The 22,186-nt window shown below is 42.6% G+C and overlaps 1 protein-coding gene across 8 annotated transcripts in view; it reads left to right on the top strand.

The window, feature by feature from the left end:
- rerea (arginine-glutamic acid dipeptide (RE) repeats a) overlaps window positions 1–22,186 on the top strand; it is a 626,626-nt gene that overhangs the window by 190,604 nt on the left and 413,836 nt on the right. For all 8 annotated transcript variants that reach the window (XR_005457454.1, XM_038773781.1, XM_038773783.1 and 5 more), the window contains one exon: window positions 5,050–5,120. Coding sequence is in view for 7 of the 8 variants with exons in the window: in XM_038773781.1 (XP_038629709.1) it covers window positions 5,050–5,120 (71 nt within the window). In the remaining variant the exon portion in view is untranslated. The remainder of the gene's footprint in view (window positions 1–5,049; window positions 5,121–22,186) is intronic.

Genomic DNA, 22,186 nt, shown 5'->3' with positions numbered 1-22,186 from the left:
ATGTCTGTCAGCATGAAGCAACACACCTCATGGATAAGTGATTAATCATTCCAAAGAAAAAGACACCATTTCACCCTGCAATCTACTCAGTGCAAGGTGTGCTCATTGAGCAAAAACATGCAATCCCACTTCTTAAAGATCATGTTGCATTGGTATGTTTGATGATCTTTTCTGCACAAAACCATGGAAAATATTCAACCTACTCGATATAGACATTTGTACCAGACTTGCAGGCCTGTTGCCTCTTATTTTGGCAATTCCACCTTTGTACGGTAGATTGTGATGTTCAAAATTGTCATTAGGAGAGCCAGCTCTACAATTTAATTGGTTACGCTTTCTGTCAAACCAAGTTCCTCAGTTGATATTGGTTACAGATGATTTCCTGAGCAAAGAACCCACTTGATCCGTCAGGGAATTAATTGAAGATGGATAACAGAAGGAAGAAAGTGATTGCAAGCTATTTGATTTAACACAGTTCATATTTTTAGAAATCACTTAGCCATGAGGTGCCTTGCTTCATAGTCATACACATTATGGGGAAGACCAAAAAAAGGAGTATTCGATAACTTGCCATTCTGCCTGTTAACCGTATTAAGTAACCTTAGAAAGACAAATACAGTTGATTGTCACCCATTTGGCAGTAAACAATGAGTTTCTTCATCTACTGAGGTCTAGCTACACCAGCTTTTTTCCAGGCCACTGGTTTGCTCCTTTCAGATCAGGAGTTTGACAAATTGCTATTTAACTTTTTAGAATTATTGAAATAATTACCAAACTTGATCCTTCAAAATCCCTCTGATCTTTGCTGTTCTGATCAACCATTCTGTTGGAGGTTTATTGACTAAAGAGTGATAAAATGTGGAGTTTCTGGGTTGGGCGAACATATCCTTTGTTACCCTGCACCGGTTAGGAATCTGCTGCCTCAACCTTTCCAAACCAGTTTGAGTAATTGAGTAATGGTTGGCTAGTTTGAATGACAACGTTTCTACTTCTCTTTGCCCTATGATGTTTGTAAAGTGAACTGTTATAACCCTACAGGAGGCCAAGGGATCTGCAACCGCAGAGTCCCTAGGCTCAGGTACCTGGATTGGGATTGGGGGGGGGGGGGGGGGGCAAAGCTACCCTCTTAACCCTGGGGCACCTGTGACATAAATACCCCGACCCAAGTGTGGACCGGGCACTTCAGGGAATAGGAAGAATAATAGGTATAATAAATATTTATTACAATCGTCGCTTTTGAGTGGGCACTTGCCTGGGACTTGAGCTGATTTACATGAGCTGGTTCTTATTTTCTTACGATATTCTTTCAGATCTGTGGAACTAAGTATTTTTGTTTTTATTCTGGATTTGTGTCCCTGTTAAAAGACAAAATGTGACAGTCACTCATTTACCTACCTCTGGTACCCCAGCCACTCATTTGCCTATTCCTAGCAATGTTAGGGGCTGAAGCCTGGGCCATTCTTGCTCTACTTTTCATACATTTGCATTTCATCATCCACTGGACTGACGGATTAAAACTGTTCTCTGGTGTGTGCAGCTATGCTGTGGAAAGTTGGTGAGTACAATAATAATCTTTGTCAGAAGTAGGCGTACATTAACACTGCAATGAAGTTACTGTGAAATTCCCCTAGTCGCCACATTCCGGCACCTGTTCGGGTACACAGGGAGAATTCAGAATGTCCAAATTATCTAACAACATGTCTTTCGGGACTTGTGGGAGGAAATTGGAGCACCCGGAGGAAACCCACACGGACAAGGGGAGAACGTGCAGACTCCACACAGACACTGACCCAAGCCAGAAATTGAACCTGGCACCCAGCAGCTGTGAAGCAACAGTGCTAGCCACTGCTACCGTGCATTGAACTCCCATAATCAATCCTTGCCATTTAAGAGGACTTTAAAGGACCAGGTGAAGGGGAAAAAAATTTTGATCCAGGTTTTTAGCATGATTGTTTTACTATTCTGAAGCCTATCTGTTTTTCTCCCAGTAGAAATATTTACTTTAAAACATTATTTGTTGTTCTCGATGTCAAGTTTATTTCCTTTGGCCTTTTGCTGCCTCACTGCAGGCTGAAAATCATGTTTTTATTTCTCTGTTTCTCGGTACGTTCTCTGTTTGATGTCACCCTGTGAATACTAGGTTAGTTTTTTGAATTTGTGGCAGGGTTCGATTTGCAGAATAAGTGGACAGGGATATTACCTATTGTGTTTCTTCGGAACAACTGCTGTGCCTCCTTTCTCTCCCCTTTTATTGGATGGGTCATTGTCTACCGCGTGCAACTCCTGAGGCAGTGTTTAAATTGGTATTTACTGGGTAAACACCTTGTTTACGTGATAAAGCTTTCCTTTGTCAGACAGTAGCAAAATATTGGGAGGAATTTAAATTCCTGTCCTTCAGTTATGCTGACCCCGTGTCCTGTAAATATTGTAATTTTATTTCTTCTTGATTGTGGTGCAAGTTGATAAATATTCCGATTCGCTATCAGATGTGATTTAGTAATAGCTAAATGGCAGCCTGGCACACCAAATTAATTTAGCTTTCAGTAGGCTCTTGGATTACTTTCAGAATTTTAAAAATAGGTGTGTGTTTTTTTTTTCAGTTTATCAATTGGCCCAGTTTAGTTTTGCGTTTTCTACACAGGAGGTATGAATGCCAAGTGTGATAGTGCGGTTGAATATAATTTTCCCCTTCTATTATTAAATGATGCATGTTTCTGTGTTTTGAATCATTTTACCTATCAATTGTTCAAGTTAGGCTTTTCCCAACCGTGATATTTTCATATTGAAAATACAGTTTCCTACGCACATCAGTGAAAGAAATGTTACACCCCTTAAGCCACAAGTACATTATAAACCCTCTGACTATGTTTGAAAGCATACAGAATTTGGCTTGCAAGTTTTAAATTACTGACTATATCTGTAAGCGATATTGTTTCAGGAAAATATTGACGGTCAGAGTTCACAAAAATAACATATGGCATCATTTATAATATTGCATATTACAATTCCAGCAGAGACATATAACCTTGAAAAGGAAATGCAAACTTCCAGTTCACATGACTAAGTTTCACGTTTTAAGACTTTTACTGTTACAGACTGAAAGCACTCTTCACTAAACAGTTTTCATGTATGTCGTTTATACTTTAAATTACAGAACAAAACTCTCCCGATTTACTTTTAACACAACCAAAAACCCACCTCACAGGTATACTTAAGTACCCCATAAGTAGTCATTTGATTCTCTGGACCCAATTCAAGGTGATTTTTCTTTTAACTCTGATGGTTTACTTTTATTCCTTTCCTTTCCCAGTGTGGTAACTTTTAACCCCAGAACTGTCTTTCATGGGGAGGAGTTTTCTGGTGATTCTTCCTCTAGTGCAAACTAGTCGGATCTTAAGTTGGATCTTCCACCCTTGTTTCAAATCCTCACTAATTTGGTTTCTTCAATCCGCATGCAAACTCCCACCTGCATTCCTGCTCTAGATCACACATAATGCAGTCATAATCTGTTGGTGATAACCATGTAGATATTGAGATCAGATTTATTGATCCCAATCAAACAACTGCTATGTTCTTAATGGGCTCAGCTTCTTGAGCACTGTGTTTGTACCATTCCATGAGTGGTGAGTGTTCAATTACATTCTTGACTTGAGCCTTGTAGATGGTCATGGCTTTCTTTGAGTTTTTGCCACCAATGTACCTGGCCTCTGTCTTGCTCTTGTGACCGTAGTCTTTATATAGTTGGTCATGTCAAGCTTCAGATTAATAATAATCTTCAATACAAAATGGTGACACTGTGGATGGCGAGGGGTAGATGGCTTGGCTTGCTCTCATTCAGATTGGTCATTTTCAGGTATGTATGTAGCAAGAGTGTTACTTGCCTTTTGTTATCCAGGTGTTGCTGTAAGATGGCAGAAGTTGATTGGAGATGAACACTTTTGAATCCTGCAAGCCAAGCACTTCCAACCCTATGAGGGAAGGTCATTGATGAAACAAATAAAGATGACTAGGCTGAGCGTGTTTCCTACATTGATGCAAACTGGCTGTCACTTTTCCTATATTACAACAGTGACGACACTTCAAAAGTACTTTACTGCAGAGCATCTGGGAAGACCTTAATGTCCAGAGACGCACTTTATAAATGAAAATCTTTTTTCTCTTTCAATCCCTCCAAGGTCAGTATATCCTTTATGAGGTATGGTGCCACAACTGACAGGGTACTATAGATGGGGTTTGGACCACGACTCTGTACAAATGAATCATAGCTTCTTCCCCTTTGTATCCAGGCAGTGGCCTTTTTGATTACTTTTTGTACATATGCACTGGACGTCCACTCCAAATCTTTTAATCCCCCATTGAGAATATTGTGATTTACCATTGTCGGTTCCAAAGTGGATAACCTTGCACTTCCACACGTGGTTTTCCCGCTCATTTAATCTGCATTTGAAACTTCCTGCTTGTATCTACATAATTTACTGTGTCTCATAAATTGGTGCCATCTACAAACTTTGATGTACAACTCCTTAATTTATTTCAATGTATTTGTATCCCTGAGTCTCCTTATTCCTTCACTGTTACTAGCTGTTCACCATTTAGAAAGTGCTCTATCCAAATTGGACGATGTATCATTTACCTGCAGTGAATTCTATATGCCACAGTTTTGGCCATTCATTCAATCTATTAATATCTCTTTTGAATTTTATGTTTACATCTACACTGTTTAAAATGCTCACTATTTTTGCGTCTTGGGCAAACTTGGATTCTAATCCATCCCAGGCTGATAGTTGAAAGTCGGTAAAATCAGCCAAAACACAAATGTGAAATGACGTGGGTAGTTTCAACCCAACTTGGTCTGGATCCACGACACAAAACTGCCCATAACATTGTTTCTAAAGAGCCCACAGGTTGACATGTGTGGAAAATGAACAACGTCACGCTGACTGAATTCCCATGCCTTATTGAACGTGAGGTGCACAAAAAGTATCCTAGGTGTTTGCAATGATTTGCCGTTTCCCTATATTTAACGCTCTGTTTTCCTTTTCTCATCAGATTGTGTTTATATAGAGAGTCGTCGTCCCAACACACCTTACTTTATCTGCAGCATCCAAGAATTCAAACTGGTGAGTGTTAAATTCAGCTGTGCCAGATTCTCTTTCTTTCCTATTTTAAACTATCCAACAATTTTGGGCTGTTGATTTGTCTGAATATTATACAATTTAATGCCGCAGTATATGTCCATGTTGTTTTTCCAGCTTGACGTATAATTGTAGGTCATTATTCTGTTTGTGCGCAGAACATGCTATGTGTATTCTTCCCTCCCAGTCCAAATGTCCAAAACAAAATCAAGCTCTCTTAATCACAGTTTGAGGGGTGGGTGGTGGGGGCTTGGGGAATTGCCACAGGCGAGCGTGGTTGTACCTTTTGTCGATGTCCATGTCGACACTCCAGCAGAAGCCATATTTTTATCCTACTTTTATCCTTTGTCTTCCAGTTCCCTCACTTCGTGCTGGGGTGCTAAAGATAGTTGTAATACCCAAATTGAAAGCAATTAATTTTAAGCATAGAGCGACTGTTGTGTTTGCCAAGAAATAATGGCGCTGAATCATTCCTCTGGAAAACTTTGTTTGCGATACAGAGTTTTGTATGAAGTTGCACTGTAACCATATATTTATTTTTAAAAGGAATAATGGTTTTGAAGGCATTGAATGCCTGTGTTATTTTCCAGTAAGAGCTGGCCCTGAGTTAATAGTGATTAACTTCACGGACATCATTCCATCTTGGATATTAATGATCACTAACCAGCATTGAAATGTTTACAGCCTGATTAGTCTTAATCGCAACTGTTACAATCCCAGTTGGTTGTTATAACTGGACAGGAAGATGCCAGAATGGAACGCTGGCTCAAAAGACCTTAATTTTTATTTTCGAAACATGGAGGGACAGAGTCACAGGACCGCTAATTAGTTTTAACAACAAGGAAAAAAAACATTTATCAAGCATGAAAAAATTGGAATAGGATACAAATAACTCTTTTACTTCCCCCCCCCCCCCCCCCCCTTTATCTTAACAACTAGACACCGATTTTAAGATTAACACTGATTACAAAGTACATCTTAAGCTACAATGGTCTCATTAGCCTACAACGTCCATTTTCAGCATACAAAATGTGTGGGCAAATATATCCTCCACTCTGAATGTTTGTGGATGGCTTCTCAGAATCCCCCCCCAGATGATTGCCATGTGACAGTTTCCAAATTCCATTCCCAAAAACACACTTTAAAATCTTCTCATAATAATGCTTTCCCTTAACAGTTTGCATTCTGAAATCCAGGCCAGGTTTTCCAAGTAACACTTTTAAACAAAGCTTCCTCTCCACCTTTAACAACGAACCCAGTCCAGTATTTTACACCTCTCCTTTCAGGTTTCCCTTGTCTTAATTGTTGTTGTACAAACTCTGAGATTCAGTCACCGATTTCCATAGATATTTCAACTTGCGTTCCACAGGCTGTAGTAAAACTAATTTGAAAATCAATTCCAATATCTTTCTGGTGTCTGAGCCGCCTTCTCAGCTTTGTCTGTCTTTAACTGAACAGTGCTCTGTTCTAGTCCCTTTTAACCTCCGACTTCCAGGAAACCTCTCTTCATTTCTCTAGTTCCTTAATTTGCTGCTCTACAAATCGCTGCACTTGTTTTCTGAACCATTACTCCATGGTATGGATTTTCTTCAAGCCAAGCCGAGAAAGATGTTCCTTCTCTGGCTTTCTGAACCAACTACTTCTAGCAGAGCTGGGAGAGCTGCTTTCGCTCTCATTACCTATCTTCACCTGCCCACAAATTAGCTAAACCAAAACTTAAAAGTTTCTCTACCTTTACAAGGCCCCAGTTGCAAAGCAACCACTGCTGGTTTATTTATTTTTCATACCATAGCCCGCTCGAAAGCACAATAGAAACACAGTTAGAACTTAACTGACCCCCCACACATACAATACCTTTGCCCAGCATGAATCTAGCTATAGGTTTTAGCCTTCCAGGCACATAAATATTAACGTAACCCACTTAAAACTATACCTTATTTCTAATATTTACCAATGCAAATATAGATCCGGTAAAACTACCTTTGTTTTCCTAACACTGTAGGAAAACTTTTAATTATGACACATTCTATCACCTTTTAGCTATGTCAGCAAGGTAGCAAAAATCTGATTAGCATTGGTGATCAACGTGTATTTTCTTATTTGAGAATGGGGCACTTGATATTATGGTGTCCTTTCAATCCGTATTGTTTTAAATTGCTGAGGGCCAATGCGCAAGCATCTTCAGCTTCCTCAACCGAACATTTTTGTTATGCATCTGAAAAGCTTGTCAGCCTGTGCGGTTTGTATGCTGTACTGACCAACCCAGAAGAAAGATTCTCCAATACCATTGGTGTAGGCAATTTAATGTGCAGACAGTATGTCAGGCAATACTAACTTTTCATCTCTGAATTTCATACAATTATTGGCTCAAAGGGTAGTCTGTTGCACTGTTGCTCAATGACGTTCAACTGCAGAGAAAGGATTTAAGTTGATTGATGCGAGTGCATGGAGGTCTAAACTGCTAAATGTTATAGTGTGTGAAACTGCTCCTGCATATATTTCCCAATAGACAGTTTAAGCTGTTGGGGAAAACCCAGGATACATTTCAGCAAAAAGCACTCTCCATGACAGGAGTATCCAAGATGATATAGAAGACTCTGAGTATTCCATTTAGAATTTATTGGGTAGCACATGCTCTAATAAGGCATAGGGAGGAACTGCATGTGGCAGACTGCATAGATAGAGACACTGTAATTGTGGAATGTAAGCTACAAGATATTCCTATATTTAAAAATTGCTTAAACTTACTGGATATAATAGGGCAGTTTTACTGTAGATCTATTTTGTTAACTCAAGTTAGGAACTTTTAAAATTTATGAGAAATGTTGTATTTAGTCTATTGTTGAGATTGTGTGTTCCATTAACATATGATCAGTGATTTAGAATGTACAGAATAATCTTTTCATGCTCAGATTTTTATTTTTTGGAAGTTCAGGGTGATGGTGAGTAAGAAAGCATGGATAATTTTTTTAAATCAACAACTGTAACATTTTAAATAGTGAAACATCCAATGGGATGTTTTGCAAGCAATAAAGAGATTGGACACTGTGCAAAAAATGCACTACATGGTGAAAAGGATGAGCTTTGAGGAGCCATGTGAAGATTTAAAAAAACTAATTTAAAATATCCAATTCTATTTCCCCCCCCACAATGAAGGAGCAATTTAGCGCAGCCAATTCGCTTACCCTGCACATCTTTGGGTTGTGGGGGTGATACCCACGTAAACGCAGGAAGAAAGTGCAAACTCTACACGGACAGTGACCCGGGCCGGGATCGAACCTGGGTCCTCAGTGCTGTGAGGCAGCAGTGCTAACCACTGTGCCACCCAAAGCCTTGTGAAGATGCGGAGAGATGTGGCAGAGTGCATAGATTTACAAAGCAAATTGACCAGTTATAGATATGTGATGACCAAAGGTTTTGCAGTTGATGGATTAAGGGATCAAAAAGAGCAGTGTGGGTGAAAATTGTAAAGGTGAACATTAAGGGGCAGCACGGTAGCATGGTGGTTAGCATAAATGCTTCACAGCTCCAGGGTCCCAGGTTCGATTCCCGGCTGGGTCACTGTCTGTGTGGAGTCTGCACGTCCTCCCCGTGTGTGCGTGGGTTTCCTCCGGGTGCTCCGGTTTCCTCCCACAGTCCAAAGATGTGCAGGTTAGGTGGATTGGGCATGCTAAATTGCCCGTAGTGTCCTAAATAAGTAAGGTTAAGGGGGGGGTTGTTGGGTTACGGGTATAGGGTGGATACGTGGGTTTGAGTAGGGTGATCATTGCTCGGCACAACATCGAGGGCCGAAGGGCCTGTTCTGTGCTGTACTGTTCTATGTTCTATGTTATGGTATGACCATAGGGTGGAGGACGTTGGTGGTGTAGGATGGTAAAAACTCATGGAAGATTTGCAGTCAAGAATAAATGGTTTGAACTTCAGGCATTAGAGGTGAACACATGATTGAAAATAATCTGTGAAAAAAGAATATTGCATTCTATGTAGACGTGTTCTTGAAGGTTTCCCCTCCCTCTGCATTGTTTCTATACCTCCTTACTACTTTATTTCCCTGCCATCACCCCCTCCCCTTGCTCCTTCGCCCTCCCCTTGCTCCCTCGCCCCCCCCTTGCTCCCTCGCCCCCCCCTTGCTCTCCCCCCCCCCCCCCCCCCCCCCCCTCCCCCTCCCCCTCGCCCTCCCCTTGCTCCCTCCCGGCCTCAGTTATGTACATTGATATAGAAGAAAGTATTATGCTAGGTGATGCCAGATTACAGTCTGTGAGGAGTTACAGATCTGCACCCATGCTTTTTCAAACATGTATCCTCATGTTCCAGTGATAACAACAATTTGCATTCATATAGCACTTTAGCATAAGAAATCCCTCCCCCCTCCCCAGGGGGTTATACACAAAATTTCATGCCATCACATAAGCCCATTTTAGGGCAGATGGCCAAAAGCTCGGAGCACATTAAAGGAGAAGCAGAGATGTTTAATGACGCAATTCCAAAACTAAGTGTGTAGGTAGCTGAATATGTGGCCACCAGTGGTGCAATAATTGAAATTGGTCAAAAGGCTAGAATAATAGGAGCGCAAATATCTTGGAACATAGGAATTAGGAGCAGAAGTGGGCAATTCGGCCTATGAGCCTGCTCCGCCATTCAATCAGATCATGGCTGATCTCACCCTGGTCCCAAATCCACCTCCCCACCGTTCTCCATATCCGTTTAGCCCATTTTTTAAAATCAGAAATATATCTAAGTCCTCCTTGAAACCATTTAATGACTCCGATTCCTCCGCACTATGGGGCAGCGAGTTCCACAAATTCACCACCCTCTGCGAGAAGTAGTTCCTCCTCGTCTCATCTGTGTGGCATCGTGTGGCTGGTGGAGATTACGGTGATGGGCAGGACTGAGTAGACAGATTTAAAAACAAGGGTGAAAATTTTTAACTCAAAATATTGCTTGACTGGGAGCCAGTGTAGATCAGCGAGCACACGGTTAATGGGTAAATGGCATTTGGTGTGAATAAAGATCGTAGTGTTACGAAGAGCAGAATATGGGATGCTGGCCAGAAGTACCTTGGAATAGTCCTTCCGAGAAGTAACAAAGGCGAGGGCTTTGGGAGCAGGAGAACTGAGGCGAGCGTGGAATCAGCCGATGTTATGGAGGTGGAAATAGGCATTCTTAGTAGAATCTCATCGTGGGGTCAAATATGATACCAAGGATGCAAACAGTATGTGGTTCAGCCTCACACAGTCATCAGAAAGGTGGATGGAATCAGTAGCCAGGGAATGGAGTTTGTAGCAGGTAATGTAGACAGTGCAGTATTTAAGTGCAGTATTTGGAGGAAATTCTGCTCATCCAGCTCAGATGAGCAGTCTGATAATTAGCGACAAGCGCTGGAATTGAGAGAAATGACAGTGAGGTGAGCTGGATCTCGGTGTACACATATTAACTGATCCTGTCACAAAAACAGAAAATGCTGGAAAATCTCAGAGCTAATGTTTTGAGTGTGGATGACTCTTCCTCAGAGTTGTTCTCTCTCCACAGATGCTGTCGGACCTGCTGAGATTGTCCAGCATTTTGTGTTTTCGTTTCAGATTCCAGCATCCTCGGTAATTTGCTTCTAAACTAATCCTGTGTTTTGGAATAATGTTGCCAAAAGTCAGCATGTAGATGAGAACTAGGAAGGGGCAGGGATGGATCCTTGGGAGGCACCTGGGGCAATGGTGTGACAACGGCAAAAGCCATTGCAGGGAGGGAAAAGATGGGGAAATTATCCTTGTTGATTCAGCAGCTGATTTTAAAACGAGCACCATTTCCTGAAGCCTGGGGAACAGTCTTTTTGTTGGACTCTGAATGGTACAAGCCACTGAGTTAGTGGAAAAAAAGTTGAAAGTAATAAAAAAAAACAAGCAGTTGAAACAGCAGCTCATGCCGTAGCCTGGCTTCAGAATATGATTTACACCACTAGGTTGCATTCCTATTGTCACTGACCATCTCTACAACCTAGAAGGGCAAGGGCAACAGGTGTATGGGAACATCACCGCTTGCAAGATCCCTTCCACGCTACACATCATCATGACTTGTAACGATATCACTGTTCCTTCACTGTCGCTGGGTCATAATCTTGGAACTCTACTTAAAGCACTTTCGGTGTACCTACACAATGTGCACTGCACTGGTTCGAGAAGGCAGCTCACCACCACCTTCTCTAGGCCAATTAGCGATCAGTAACAAATGCTGGCCTAGCCAAGAATGCCCACATCCCGTAAAAGAAGAAAATAGAAGTTTATTGAATCGAGAATATTCCTTGAGTTGACAATTTATATCCACTAATTTCTTGGTAAGGTCTGATCAAATTATTTTTCATTGTTCCTGCACAACCATTTAGAGAAAAGTAAAAGCCATGTCAGTCAATCTTGCAAGACCAGAATCTACACTGGAGACCCATTGCCTCTTTCTTCATTTTATTGCAACATTACAATGTTTTTTTAGAACTTGTATAATGTTTCATGAAGGCCATGGAAGGTTATTTTAAAGTAGTGTTAGATTATTGTCTTTAACATTGATAAGATAAAGACTGTTATAACTTTTTTGCTGTAAAATTATTATTTCAGATAAGAGTATTGTAACTTTGGGAAGTAGGTTATTTGTGTATAATTTTTTTAAATGTTTTTTATTAAAAGTTTGCAAAATTTTTCATAAATAGTAATAAACCTAACATGGCAAAATAGAGTGAACATTAACATAGTGCAGAAAGAGAATATACAATAGCAATTAACTAGATGTTACCTCACACGCCTGAGTCTTCCCACACCCTTCCAACGGGGCATTCACCCCCCCCCCCCCCCCCCCCCCCCCCCCCAATGGATCGCTGCTGCTGCTGACGTTTAAATTTTCCCCGAGAGGTCAGTGGACGGTATTATGCCCCCGCCCAACAGCAGCAGCTCTGTACACTTGGCAAAGTTATTTACACACATATATGTCGGCATCCGTTCATGGTGTTGTCCCTTGCTTCTCCCAGACGGAGTTCGTTGTCGTCTCGTGCGCACTTCCGCTTCTGCGGCCCACCCGTCTTTCCCGTTTTCTCTGTTCCTGTGGATGCCAAGTTTGTTAACGTTTCCTTGCCCCCCCCCCCCCCCCCCCCCCCCCCCCCTCCCTGGCTCTCCTCTATTGTTCCCTGTCTGTTCCCTCTACCCCCCCTCCCTGCTTCTGCCCGCCCCCCCGTGGTTCACCTTTCCTTCCTCTTAGATTTAGCTGTCCTTCCCCCCCCTCTCCCAGTCTATCTCTCCCTCTCATGCTTTGGCTTCTTTCTCGTTTCTTGGCCACCCGGCTATTCTTCTCCTTGTTTGTTGGCCACGGACAGGTCCCGGAACAATTGGGTGAATGGCTCCCACGTTCTGTGGAAGCCGTCGTCTGACCCTCGGATGGTGAATTTGATTTTCTCCATTTGGAGAGATTCCGAGAGGTCAGACAGCCAGTCTGCAGCTTTGTGTGGTGCTGCTGACTGCCAGCCGAACAGGATTCTACGGCGGGCGATCAGGGAGGCAAAGGCAAGGGCGTTCGCCCTCCTCCCCAGGAATAGATCTAGCTGGTCTGAAACCCTGAAGACCGGCACTTTCGGGCATGGCTCCACCCTCACCCCCACCACTTTGGGCATTGCCTCAAAGAAGGCTGTCCAGTATTCCACAAGTCTGGGGCAAGACCAGAACATGTGGCCGGGCCTCCTTGGCACCGTTCACATCTGTCCTCTAGCTCCGGGAAGAACATACTCATACGGGTTCTTGTTAAGTGGGCTCTATGTACCACTTTTAGTTGCGTCAGGCTGAGCCTTGCGCACGTGGAGGTGGAGTTGACCCTATGCAGTGCTTCGCTCCAGAGTCCTCACACTATTTCAATCCCCAGGTCCTCCTCCCACTTCGTTCTCGTTGCGTCCAGTACGGTGTCGGCCCCTTCTACCAGTCGGTCATACATGTTGCTACAGTTTCCTTTATCTAGTATGCTTGCGTCCAGTAACTCTTCCAGTTGTGTCTGTCGTGGTGGTTGTGGGTATGTCCTTGTCTCCTTTCATAGGAAGTTTTTAAGTTGCAGGTACCTTAGCTCGTTCCCCCTGGCTAGCTGGAATTTATGTCAGTTCGCCTTATTTGTGTATTATGACATGCATAACTCGTGATAACTCAATCTGTACCAAATTCTTTCCAGTAATGTTTTTTTAAAAATATTCTACGTTGTGAAGTGCAAGTACAAAATAGAACACAAAGCCAAAGCTTGTCCACTGAGGATCAATGTTAAATAATCTTTGTATAATGGTGTGAGAGATTTTTTGCTGGTTGTAGCATATCTGATCTGCTTTAGGTGCTACTATGTCATAAATCTATATTTGTCACATTAGTCTGTAGAGTGCCAAATAGCAAACAAGAAGAGAGAATCTAATTTTGGGCCATGTGCCAGATCCAACGTTGCACAAAATATTCATGGCATCCTGACTAATGGTTTTAAACTCCATGAAATGGAGCGGAAGACTGAAATTCACAAGGTCTAAGGTTTTTGAACTGCGTGTCATGGTATAATGAAGCATTGTTTGATGGGGCTGCTTTTAAAATGCGGTGTTTAACTACTGGGTGGGATTTCCACATTTTACAATCCATGTTGCATCACCTGTAGGAAGAAAGGTTGCATTATTTCTTGTCTGTGAGTTACCAGTGAAATAACTCAACCATCCATTTGCTTTTTAATCCGCTTGCGTTAGATTGAGCTAAGTAGGCAATACATTTCAACTTTTTAACTGGACCAAAGAGTTTTCAGCATTGCCTGATCCTTCAGGGAAAAGTTCGTAGTTAGCCCATATGATGTACAGAGATGGCTGATAATTAATCTTATTTGACTTCTAGGTTAGTTATATCTTGCATAAACTGGAGAATACAGAATTAGTTTCAGTTAGGAGGAACACTGCAAGTCACTAGAGGCATGGATACAAAAAAAAACTGCAAATGCTGGAAAAAAAACATTAAAATGCTTGAAAAACTCAGGAGATCAGGCAGCACTGGATAAAAGCAAATTACTGCAGATGCTGGAATCTGAAACGAAAGAGAAAATGCTGGAAAATCTCAGCAGGTCTGGCAGCATCTGTAGGGAGAGAAAAGAGCTAACATTTCGAGTCCGATGACTCTTTGTCAACGCTAACAGACAAAGTGGGAAATATTTACACTGTGGAGTGAGAATGAAAGATGAGTCATAGCCACAGAAACCCAGGGAAACCCGGTGCAAGTGGCCACAGAAACCAAGGGGAAAGAGTGCTAATGGCAGTCCCCAGAGAGAACAAAAGATGTGAAAGGCCAAACAGCAGAGAAACTAACATCAGAGGATGAACTGTAGATGTGGGGGGAGGGGAAGGGGGAAGTAGAGAGGCGAAAGGTTAAGGAAAGGTGGTTAAGATTGCGGGGGGGGGGGGGGGGGTGGAAGTTAAATATATATTAAGAAAGAAAGAAACGGTAAAAGACAGTTAAAATGGGATGAAAACAAATGGGTCGAGGTGGGGTAGAGCTGATCATCTGAATTTGTTGAATTCGATGTTGAGACTGGAAGGCTGTAGCGTGCCTAACCGGAAGGTGCAATGTTGTTCCTCCAGTTTGCGTTGAACTTCACTGGAACATTGCAACAGGCCAAGGACGGACATGTGGGCATGGGTGCAGGGTCTTTTGTTAAAATGGCAAGCAACAGGAAGGTTAGGGTCCTGAATGCGCACAGACCGAAGATGCTCAGCAAAGCGATCACCCAGTCTGCGTTTGGTGTCTCCGATATAGAGGTCAGGCAGAATCTGTGGAGAGAAAGAGTTTAAATTTGAGGCCGAGAGGTCCTTTATCAGGTAGGAGATAGTTCCAATTGTAAGAGTTTTAAGGCCAGTGAAAGGTGGAGGGGGCAGGAAGAAATCATTGAATTCCTACAGTGCAGAGGGAGGCCATTCGACCCATCGAATCTGCAATGACCCTCTGAGGAGCACCCTACCTAGGCCCACTCACCAGCCCTATCCCAGTAACCCCACCTGACCGCATCTTTGAACATGAAGCGGCAATTTAGTATGTCCAGTCCACCTAACCTGCGAGTCTTTTGACAGTGAGTGGCACGGTAGCATAGTGGTTAGCACTGTTGCTTCACATCGCCAGGGACCCGGGTTTGATTCCGGGCGTGGGTCACTTTCTGTGCAGAGTCTGCACGTTCTCCCCGTGTCTGCGTGGGTTTCCTCCGGGTGCTCCGGTTTCCTCCCACAAGTCCCGAAAGACCTGCTTATTTGGTGAATTAGACATTCTGAATTCTCCCTCTGTGTGTCTGAACAGGCTCTGGAATGTGGCGACTAGGGGATTTTCACAGTAACTTCATTGCAGTGTTAATGTGAGCCTATTTGTGACATGGATAAAGATTACTCTTATTATTAATAAACCTGAGCAGCTGGAGGAAACCTACACAGGCATGGGAGGAAGTGCAAACTTTTTTATTAAAAAATTTAGAGTACACAATTCTCTCTTTTTTCCCAATTAAGGGACAATTTAGCATGGCCAATCCACCTACCCTGCACATCTTTGGGTTGTGGGGGTGAAACCCACGCAGACACGGGGAGAATGTGCAAACACCACACGAACAGTGACCCTGGGCCGGGAACAAACCCGCGCGCTCAGCGGAGTGAGGCATCAGTGGGCTACCATGCCGCCCTGAAAGTCTAAACTCTACACAGACAGGCACCCAAAGCTGGAATTGAACCCGGGTCCCTGTGATTGGGTGGAAGGCAGGGGAGATTAAATAACAAATATTTCATGATGAAAGAAAGAGAACGATGATGGGTTTAGAAAACAAACAAAAATCATGTCCAAATTTGTCTGTTCCATTTCATGTATGTCTCACCCCTTCCTCTTGGAACGATGATAGTGTTCTCCACGTCCTCTGCATTCAATGGATTATCTGCCGCCACCCAGCTCCAGCATAATGCTACCACCAAACACATCTTCCCTTGCTGCAGTATTTACAGTATTCCAAAGGGAAAACCTACCTTTCATCTTTTTTTTTGTTTTGTTTTGCTGATTTGGCTTTGTCTTATTTACTTCCATATCATTCTATGTGCATTCAAGTAGTTTTTATGCCACCGCTTGCGACTAACTTCAAAATAACCGTTCTTTCCTTACTGTACCCATTATCACTCTTACTCTTGTCTCAAGAGATCTTTTGTTATTTAACCTCCCTTTCCCTCCACCGTATCGCAGGGCTTCCCTTTGTCCTTGGTTTTAAAACTCTTTCATTTCTATCCTCCTCCAGTTCTGATGAATGGTCATTCGACCCGAAAGTGAATTTGATTTCTCCCTCCGTCAATGCTGCCTGACCTGCTGAGTTTTTCCAGCATTTTTGTTTTTCTACCTGAGTAACTGGGTTTACCCTGCTTGTAGGATCATTTCTGTATTCCACATTGTGAATTGCCTGTGAGTGCGCTGTGTAACATTTAACGTAAATGCATGTTGCATAGGAAACATTACAGGGTTATTAGAACATTTATAAAGGAAGGAAGGAGACAAACAGCCCACTTATGAGAAATGCTTTCTTGTTAGTATATAATTTATAAATTCAGAGCTTAAGATTTGGTTGCTGTTAAAGTTTGATCACTTCCTTTTGAACCTGAAAGGGAATGAAACTGAGGACTAATCCATTATGCATTAAAAAGTGGGCATTAGTGAATTATTTACATTATAAAACCATCACTGTATTCAGTATTTATTATAAAGTGCAGATTATTATTGCATTGTTGTGCTATAATTAGTTACACTTTGACAGTGCTTACATGCCTCAGTGCTTGTAGAAATTAGATTTAATATGTGTATTACATTTGTCAAAACTCTAAAATAATATTTAAAAGGATTTACAATTAAAAAGAACTGAAATAGAGTGAGAAAGTCTACATATCTTTTGTTACGGATATAATTAAGTATCTTACATTTTATAACTTAGAATTTTTTTTGTAATTGAATGTCGAGAAAATACGCACATTAAGCTTTCAGGATCTGTGATAATTTAAGCCAATTTAAAAAAAATATATGAAAATTTGCTGAGTTGGTGGGAGAAATCTAAAGCGTTTGCCATTTTGAATTCAAATTGATGCTCTTTGTAAGAACTCTGTCCACATTTGCTTTGAAAAATTATTTGAATAATTAAACAGATAGCAATGTAATCATCTCAGGGAACTAAGGGATGAAAAATACAAAACCACATTCGCATTGAAGGCTACATTCATGCACCGAAATCTGTCTTAGTTTTCATCATCATCTAGATGCAGTTGATGTTGGGGATACAAGACGATACACCATAACATCAGCTATTTCACTGCAATGTTGTGCAGCTCAACAAAACCTGGGTAGTGGCAGAATTGGAGGTACATGTTGGAACCTAGGCTCTTTGCTGCAAAGGATGGTGCTCAAAGGGGAGATGAATGGGTGCAATAATGAGTAGCTTTAGTCAGTGACTTATGCCAAATTTAGTTGGTGATTCAAGGTCTTGGCCTACGTCTCTCGCCCCCTGGTTGCTTGAAAGATGTACGGTAGAAAATAACCTAAAAAAAAATGAGATGCCTTTTCTTTGTCAAGTTGTTGGATGAGCAAGTTACAAAATGACCAACATGTAGCACTCTCCAATGTTTTGACTTAGCTGTTTATGACTTCTGAATCAAAGACCACTCATTTCACACATGCACGTTTCCCATATGCCAGCACTGAGACTAGTTTTACAGGCGCCAGAGTGTGGTGACTGGAGGGTTTTCACAGTAACTGCATTGCAGTGTTAATGTAAGCCTGCTTGTGACACTAATAAAGATTATTATAAAAAAGACCGGGTTGGTAAAGATAAATGCTTCCACTGGTTGGAGATTCTAGAACTAGGAGGCATAGTTTGAAAATTAGGACCAGACCATTCAAGAGGGATATCAGGAAGCAGTTCTACACATAGAGGTGGTACATGTTTGGAGCTCTCCTCTACAAACGGCAATTGATGCTCAATCAGTTGTTGATTTTAAATCTGAGGTAGATAATTTTTTGTTGAGCAAAGTTATTAAGGAATATGGCCCAACGACAGGTATCTGGGGTCAGGCTGCAGAACAACCATGATCTCATTGAATGGCGAAGCAGGCTCGAGGGGGCTGAAGGGCCTACTCCTGTTCCTATGTTCCTTGTAAGTAGAATTCTGAATCATCCGCATTTCATATTCAACCAAGGTAATTGCAAGGTATTTTATTACACCCTGGGCACATCCATGAGTCCCACCAAGCCAACGCAAAAAGAAAATTAGGCTTTAATAAATGGCGTCTCTGAAATCAGGCTGTTCAAAAGCTTCTCACAGTTAATAAAGTATAGTAACTGTTGTGATGTAGGAAGCAGGGCAGCTAATTTACACACACAAACCGATACTGAAGCCAATGAACAGCAACAAGAGTGTAACAATTGTATTTTATTGCCTCGCATTCAGTCACTCCCCTTTAGTTGTTGACAACAACACTTGCCCTGGTGTGCATTTTATGGTTCACTAATTGCTAAATCTAGAGTTTTGCTTAGTTTTGGAAGAAACAAATCTGAACAAACAAATGCTAAGATTTACATTCATTAGTAAATCCATATTGTTCACATGTTTTACTGTTAAATTCAGGATATGAGAATTCTATTAGACCAGTTAAAGAACCCGTAATACATTAACCCTTTAAGCTGAGGGCAGAGACGGACTTGCAATGAAACAGCGCTGCAGCGCGGGGTCCCAGCCAGTGTGCCAGACGCTGAGAGGCGGTGCAGTCTTTGAGCAGTTCAGATGGATCTCCTGATTGTCCGGCGTGAAGTTTGGCTAAAGTTGGCTCCAACTTGATCTACAGGTTTGCTGATGACATGACTGTAGTGAGTCGGATCTCGAACAACGATGAGTCGGAATACAGGAGGGAGTTAGAGAACCTGGTGGGGTGGTGTAACGACAACAATCTCTCCCTCAATGTCCGTAAAACTAAAGAGCTCATCGTTGACTTCAGGAAGCGAGTTACACACCCCTGTCTGCATCAGTGGTGCCGAGGTGGAGATTGTTGACACCTTCAAATTCCTCGGTGTGCACATCACCAGCAATCTTTTCTGGTCCACTCATGCCGACGCTACGACCAAGAAAGCACAACAGTGCCTATGCTTCCTCAGGAAACTAAAAGAAATTCGGCATATCCACATTGACTCTTACCAATTTTTCAGATGCACCATAGAAAGCATCCTTTCTGGCTGCATCACAGCCGGGTATGGCGACTACTTGGCCCAAGACAGCAAAAAACTACGGAGAGTCGTGAACACAGCCCAGTCCATCACACAAACCCGCCTTCCATCCATTGATTCTATCTACATCTCCCGCTCCCATGGGAAAGTGGGCGCCATAAGCGAAGACCCCTCCCACCCGGGTTATTCTCTCTTCCAAACTCTTACATCAGGCAAGAGATGAAAAAGTCTGAGAACATGCAGTAACAGATTCAAAAACAGCTTCTTCCCCGCTGTTACCAGACTCCTGAATGACCCTGTTATGGACTGAACTGATCTCTCCCCACATCTTCTCTACTGAGTAGTACTATACTTCGTATGCTTCACCCGATGTCTGTGTTTGTGTATCTATCGCATATCTCCGTACACGTGACAGACCCAAATCCAATGGGCAAATACTCTTAAGATCCTTTGTTCCTCAGAACCTCCCAGTGCCAGGCCATTCATTGAATTCTCCCTTGTCGCATTACTCCTTCCAAACTGTACCACCTCACACTTTTCAGGGTTAAATTCTGCATGGAGTATTTGCTTCTGCACTGGACTTTTTCTGGCTCATTCTGCCCTTCACTGGCCTGTACTGTGCTGCAGTCATATCATTGGCTGATTACGCCATCCCGTTGCTCATCAGGCATTTCATGTTTGCTTGCCTCAAGACACACAGATCACAGCATTGACCATCTCCACTGTCATGCTTACAACAGGTAGGTTTGGATTTCAATTAATCAATTACAGGCTTGTCCTCATAAGTTAACGGGCACTAAAGCAGTTAAGCAGTGATTTGGGGGTTTTTGTGGCTTGCATTGTGGATTTCAATTTATCAATTACAGGAACAGGCTTATAGAAGAATCATAGCATTCACAGTGTAGAAGGAGGCCATTCGGCCCATCGAGTCTATACCGGCCCTTGGAAAGAGCACCCTACTTAAGCCCACACCTCCACCCGATCCCTGTAACCCAGTAACACCATCAAATCTTTTGGACACTGAAGGGACAATTTAACATGGCCAATCCACCTAACCTGCACATCTTTGGACTGTGGGAGGGAAACCGGAGCACCCGGAGGAAACCCACGCAGACAGTGGGAGAAACTTCACAGTTACCTGAAGCCGGAATTAAACCTGCGACCTCGGTGCCGTGAGGCAGCAATGCTAACCACTGTGCCACCGTGCTGCCCCGTAAAATGTACTTTTTGTTCAGTGCGATTCCCCAAAACCTTTCCACCATTGTCTCAGTCCATCATTTGATGAAATTCTCATCCAGGGCCATCTGACTGCATTACTCCATGCTCACTTGGCCAGCCTCCCAATCTCTATGAGCTCATCTCATCTGAAACTTTGCCCTCAGCATCCCGTACCATTATTTTTAACTGACCTACGTTTTGAACATTTCAATCATTTTTTTAAATGATTTTCCCAGTTCCTCTAATTGATATTAATAGGGTGAGAGGTCTACAGCACAGACTATTGGCCAATTGCACCTGTGCTGGTCAAAATCCAGCTCCCAAGAATTCTAATCCTCTTCTCCAGCACGTAGCCCATAGCCCTGTCTGCCTTGGCATTGCAAGTGCACATCTAAATACTTCAATGTTATGAGGGTCTTTGCCCCCACTATCCTTTCAGGCAGTGAGTTCCAAACTCCCACCACCCTCTGGGTGAAAAGGTTTTTCCTCACATCCCCTCTAAACCTCCTGCCCCTTACCTTAAATTTATGCCCCATGATCACTGATCCCTCCACTAATGGAAAAAGTTTCTTCCTGTCTAATCTCTTTGCCCCTCATAATTTTATGCATCTCAATCATGCTCTCCTCCCCCCTCAGTTTTCTCTGTTCCAAGGAAAACAACCCCAGTTTATCCAATCTCTCTTCATAGCTGAAACTCTCCAGCCCAGACAACATCCTGGTAAATCTCCTCTGCATCCTTTCCAGTGCCATCACCTCCATCCTGCAATGTGGATTCCAGAACTGCACACAATTTAAAACTCTCTCATTTTTAAAAAGATTTCTTCATGGTCCTGCCTCTCCTCTACATCGTCATCTCCTTCAGCCATATAATCCCCTCAGCACTCTGTTTATCCCACGTTTGTGCAATTTGCATTTCCTCCCCACCTTGTACCACCACTGATATCATGCCTCAAGCCTGTTGCACACATGATCCATAAATGACTCTCTCCCATTACCTCTTGCTTCTCAACTTCCCTCTCCTCCTTACATCTGTCACTTTGACCATACTTAATGTCATCCCTTGTAAGATTTCCATCTTTGATTTGATGTTCATTTTTCTTGCTCATGCTTTGGAATATTAATGTTAAACGTGCTGCACTCCCAAGTTGTTCATTAGTTCAGGAGGAAGGTTCATAGAATTTACAGTGCAGAAGGAGGCCATTCGGCCCATCGAGTCTGCACCGGCTCCTGAAAAGAGCACCCCACCCAAGGTTAACACCTCTACCCTATCCCCATAACCCATGTAACCCCACCCAACACTAAGGGCAATTTTGGACACTAAGGGCAATTTATCATGGCCAATCCACCTAACCTGCACATCTTTGGACTGTGGGAGGAAACCGGAGCACCCGGAAAAAAAACACGCACAGACGAGGAGGATGTGCAGGCACCACAGACAGTGACCCAAGCCGGAATCGAACCTGGGACCCTGGAGCTGTGAAGCGATTGCGCTATCCACAATGCTACCGTGCTGCCCCTAAATGTTCCTGTAATGAAAACATTTTTTTCCCTGTTGGGCAAATGTATCCGTTGTCTGTCTGCATGAAT

The sequence above is a fragment of the Scyliorhinus canicula genome, chromosome 16 (genome assembly GCF_902713615.1).
Source record: "Scyliorhinus canicula chromosome 16, sScyCan1.1, whole genome shotgun sequence".
NCBI classification, from domain to species: Eukaryota; Metazoa; Chordata; class Chondrichthyes; order Carcharhiniformes; family Scyliorhinidae; genus Scyliorhinus; species Scyliorhinus canicula.
Note: the sequence above shows the minus strand (reverse complement) of the source record. Positions and strands in the feature narration are given on the sequence as shown.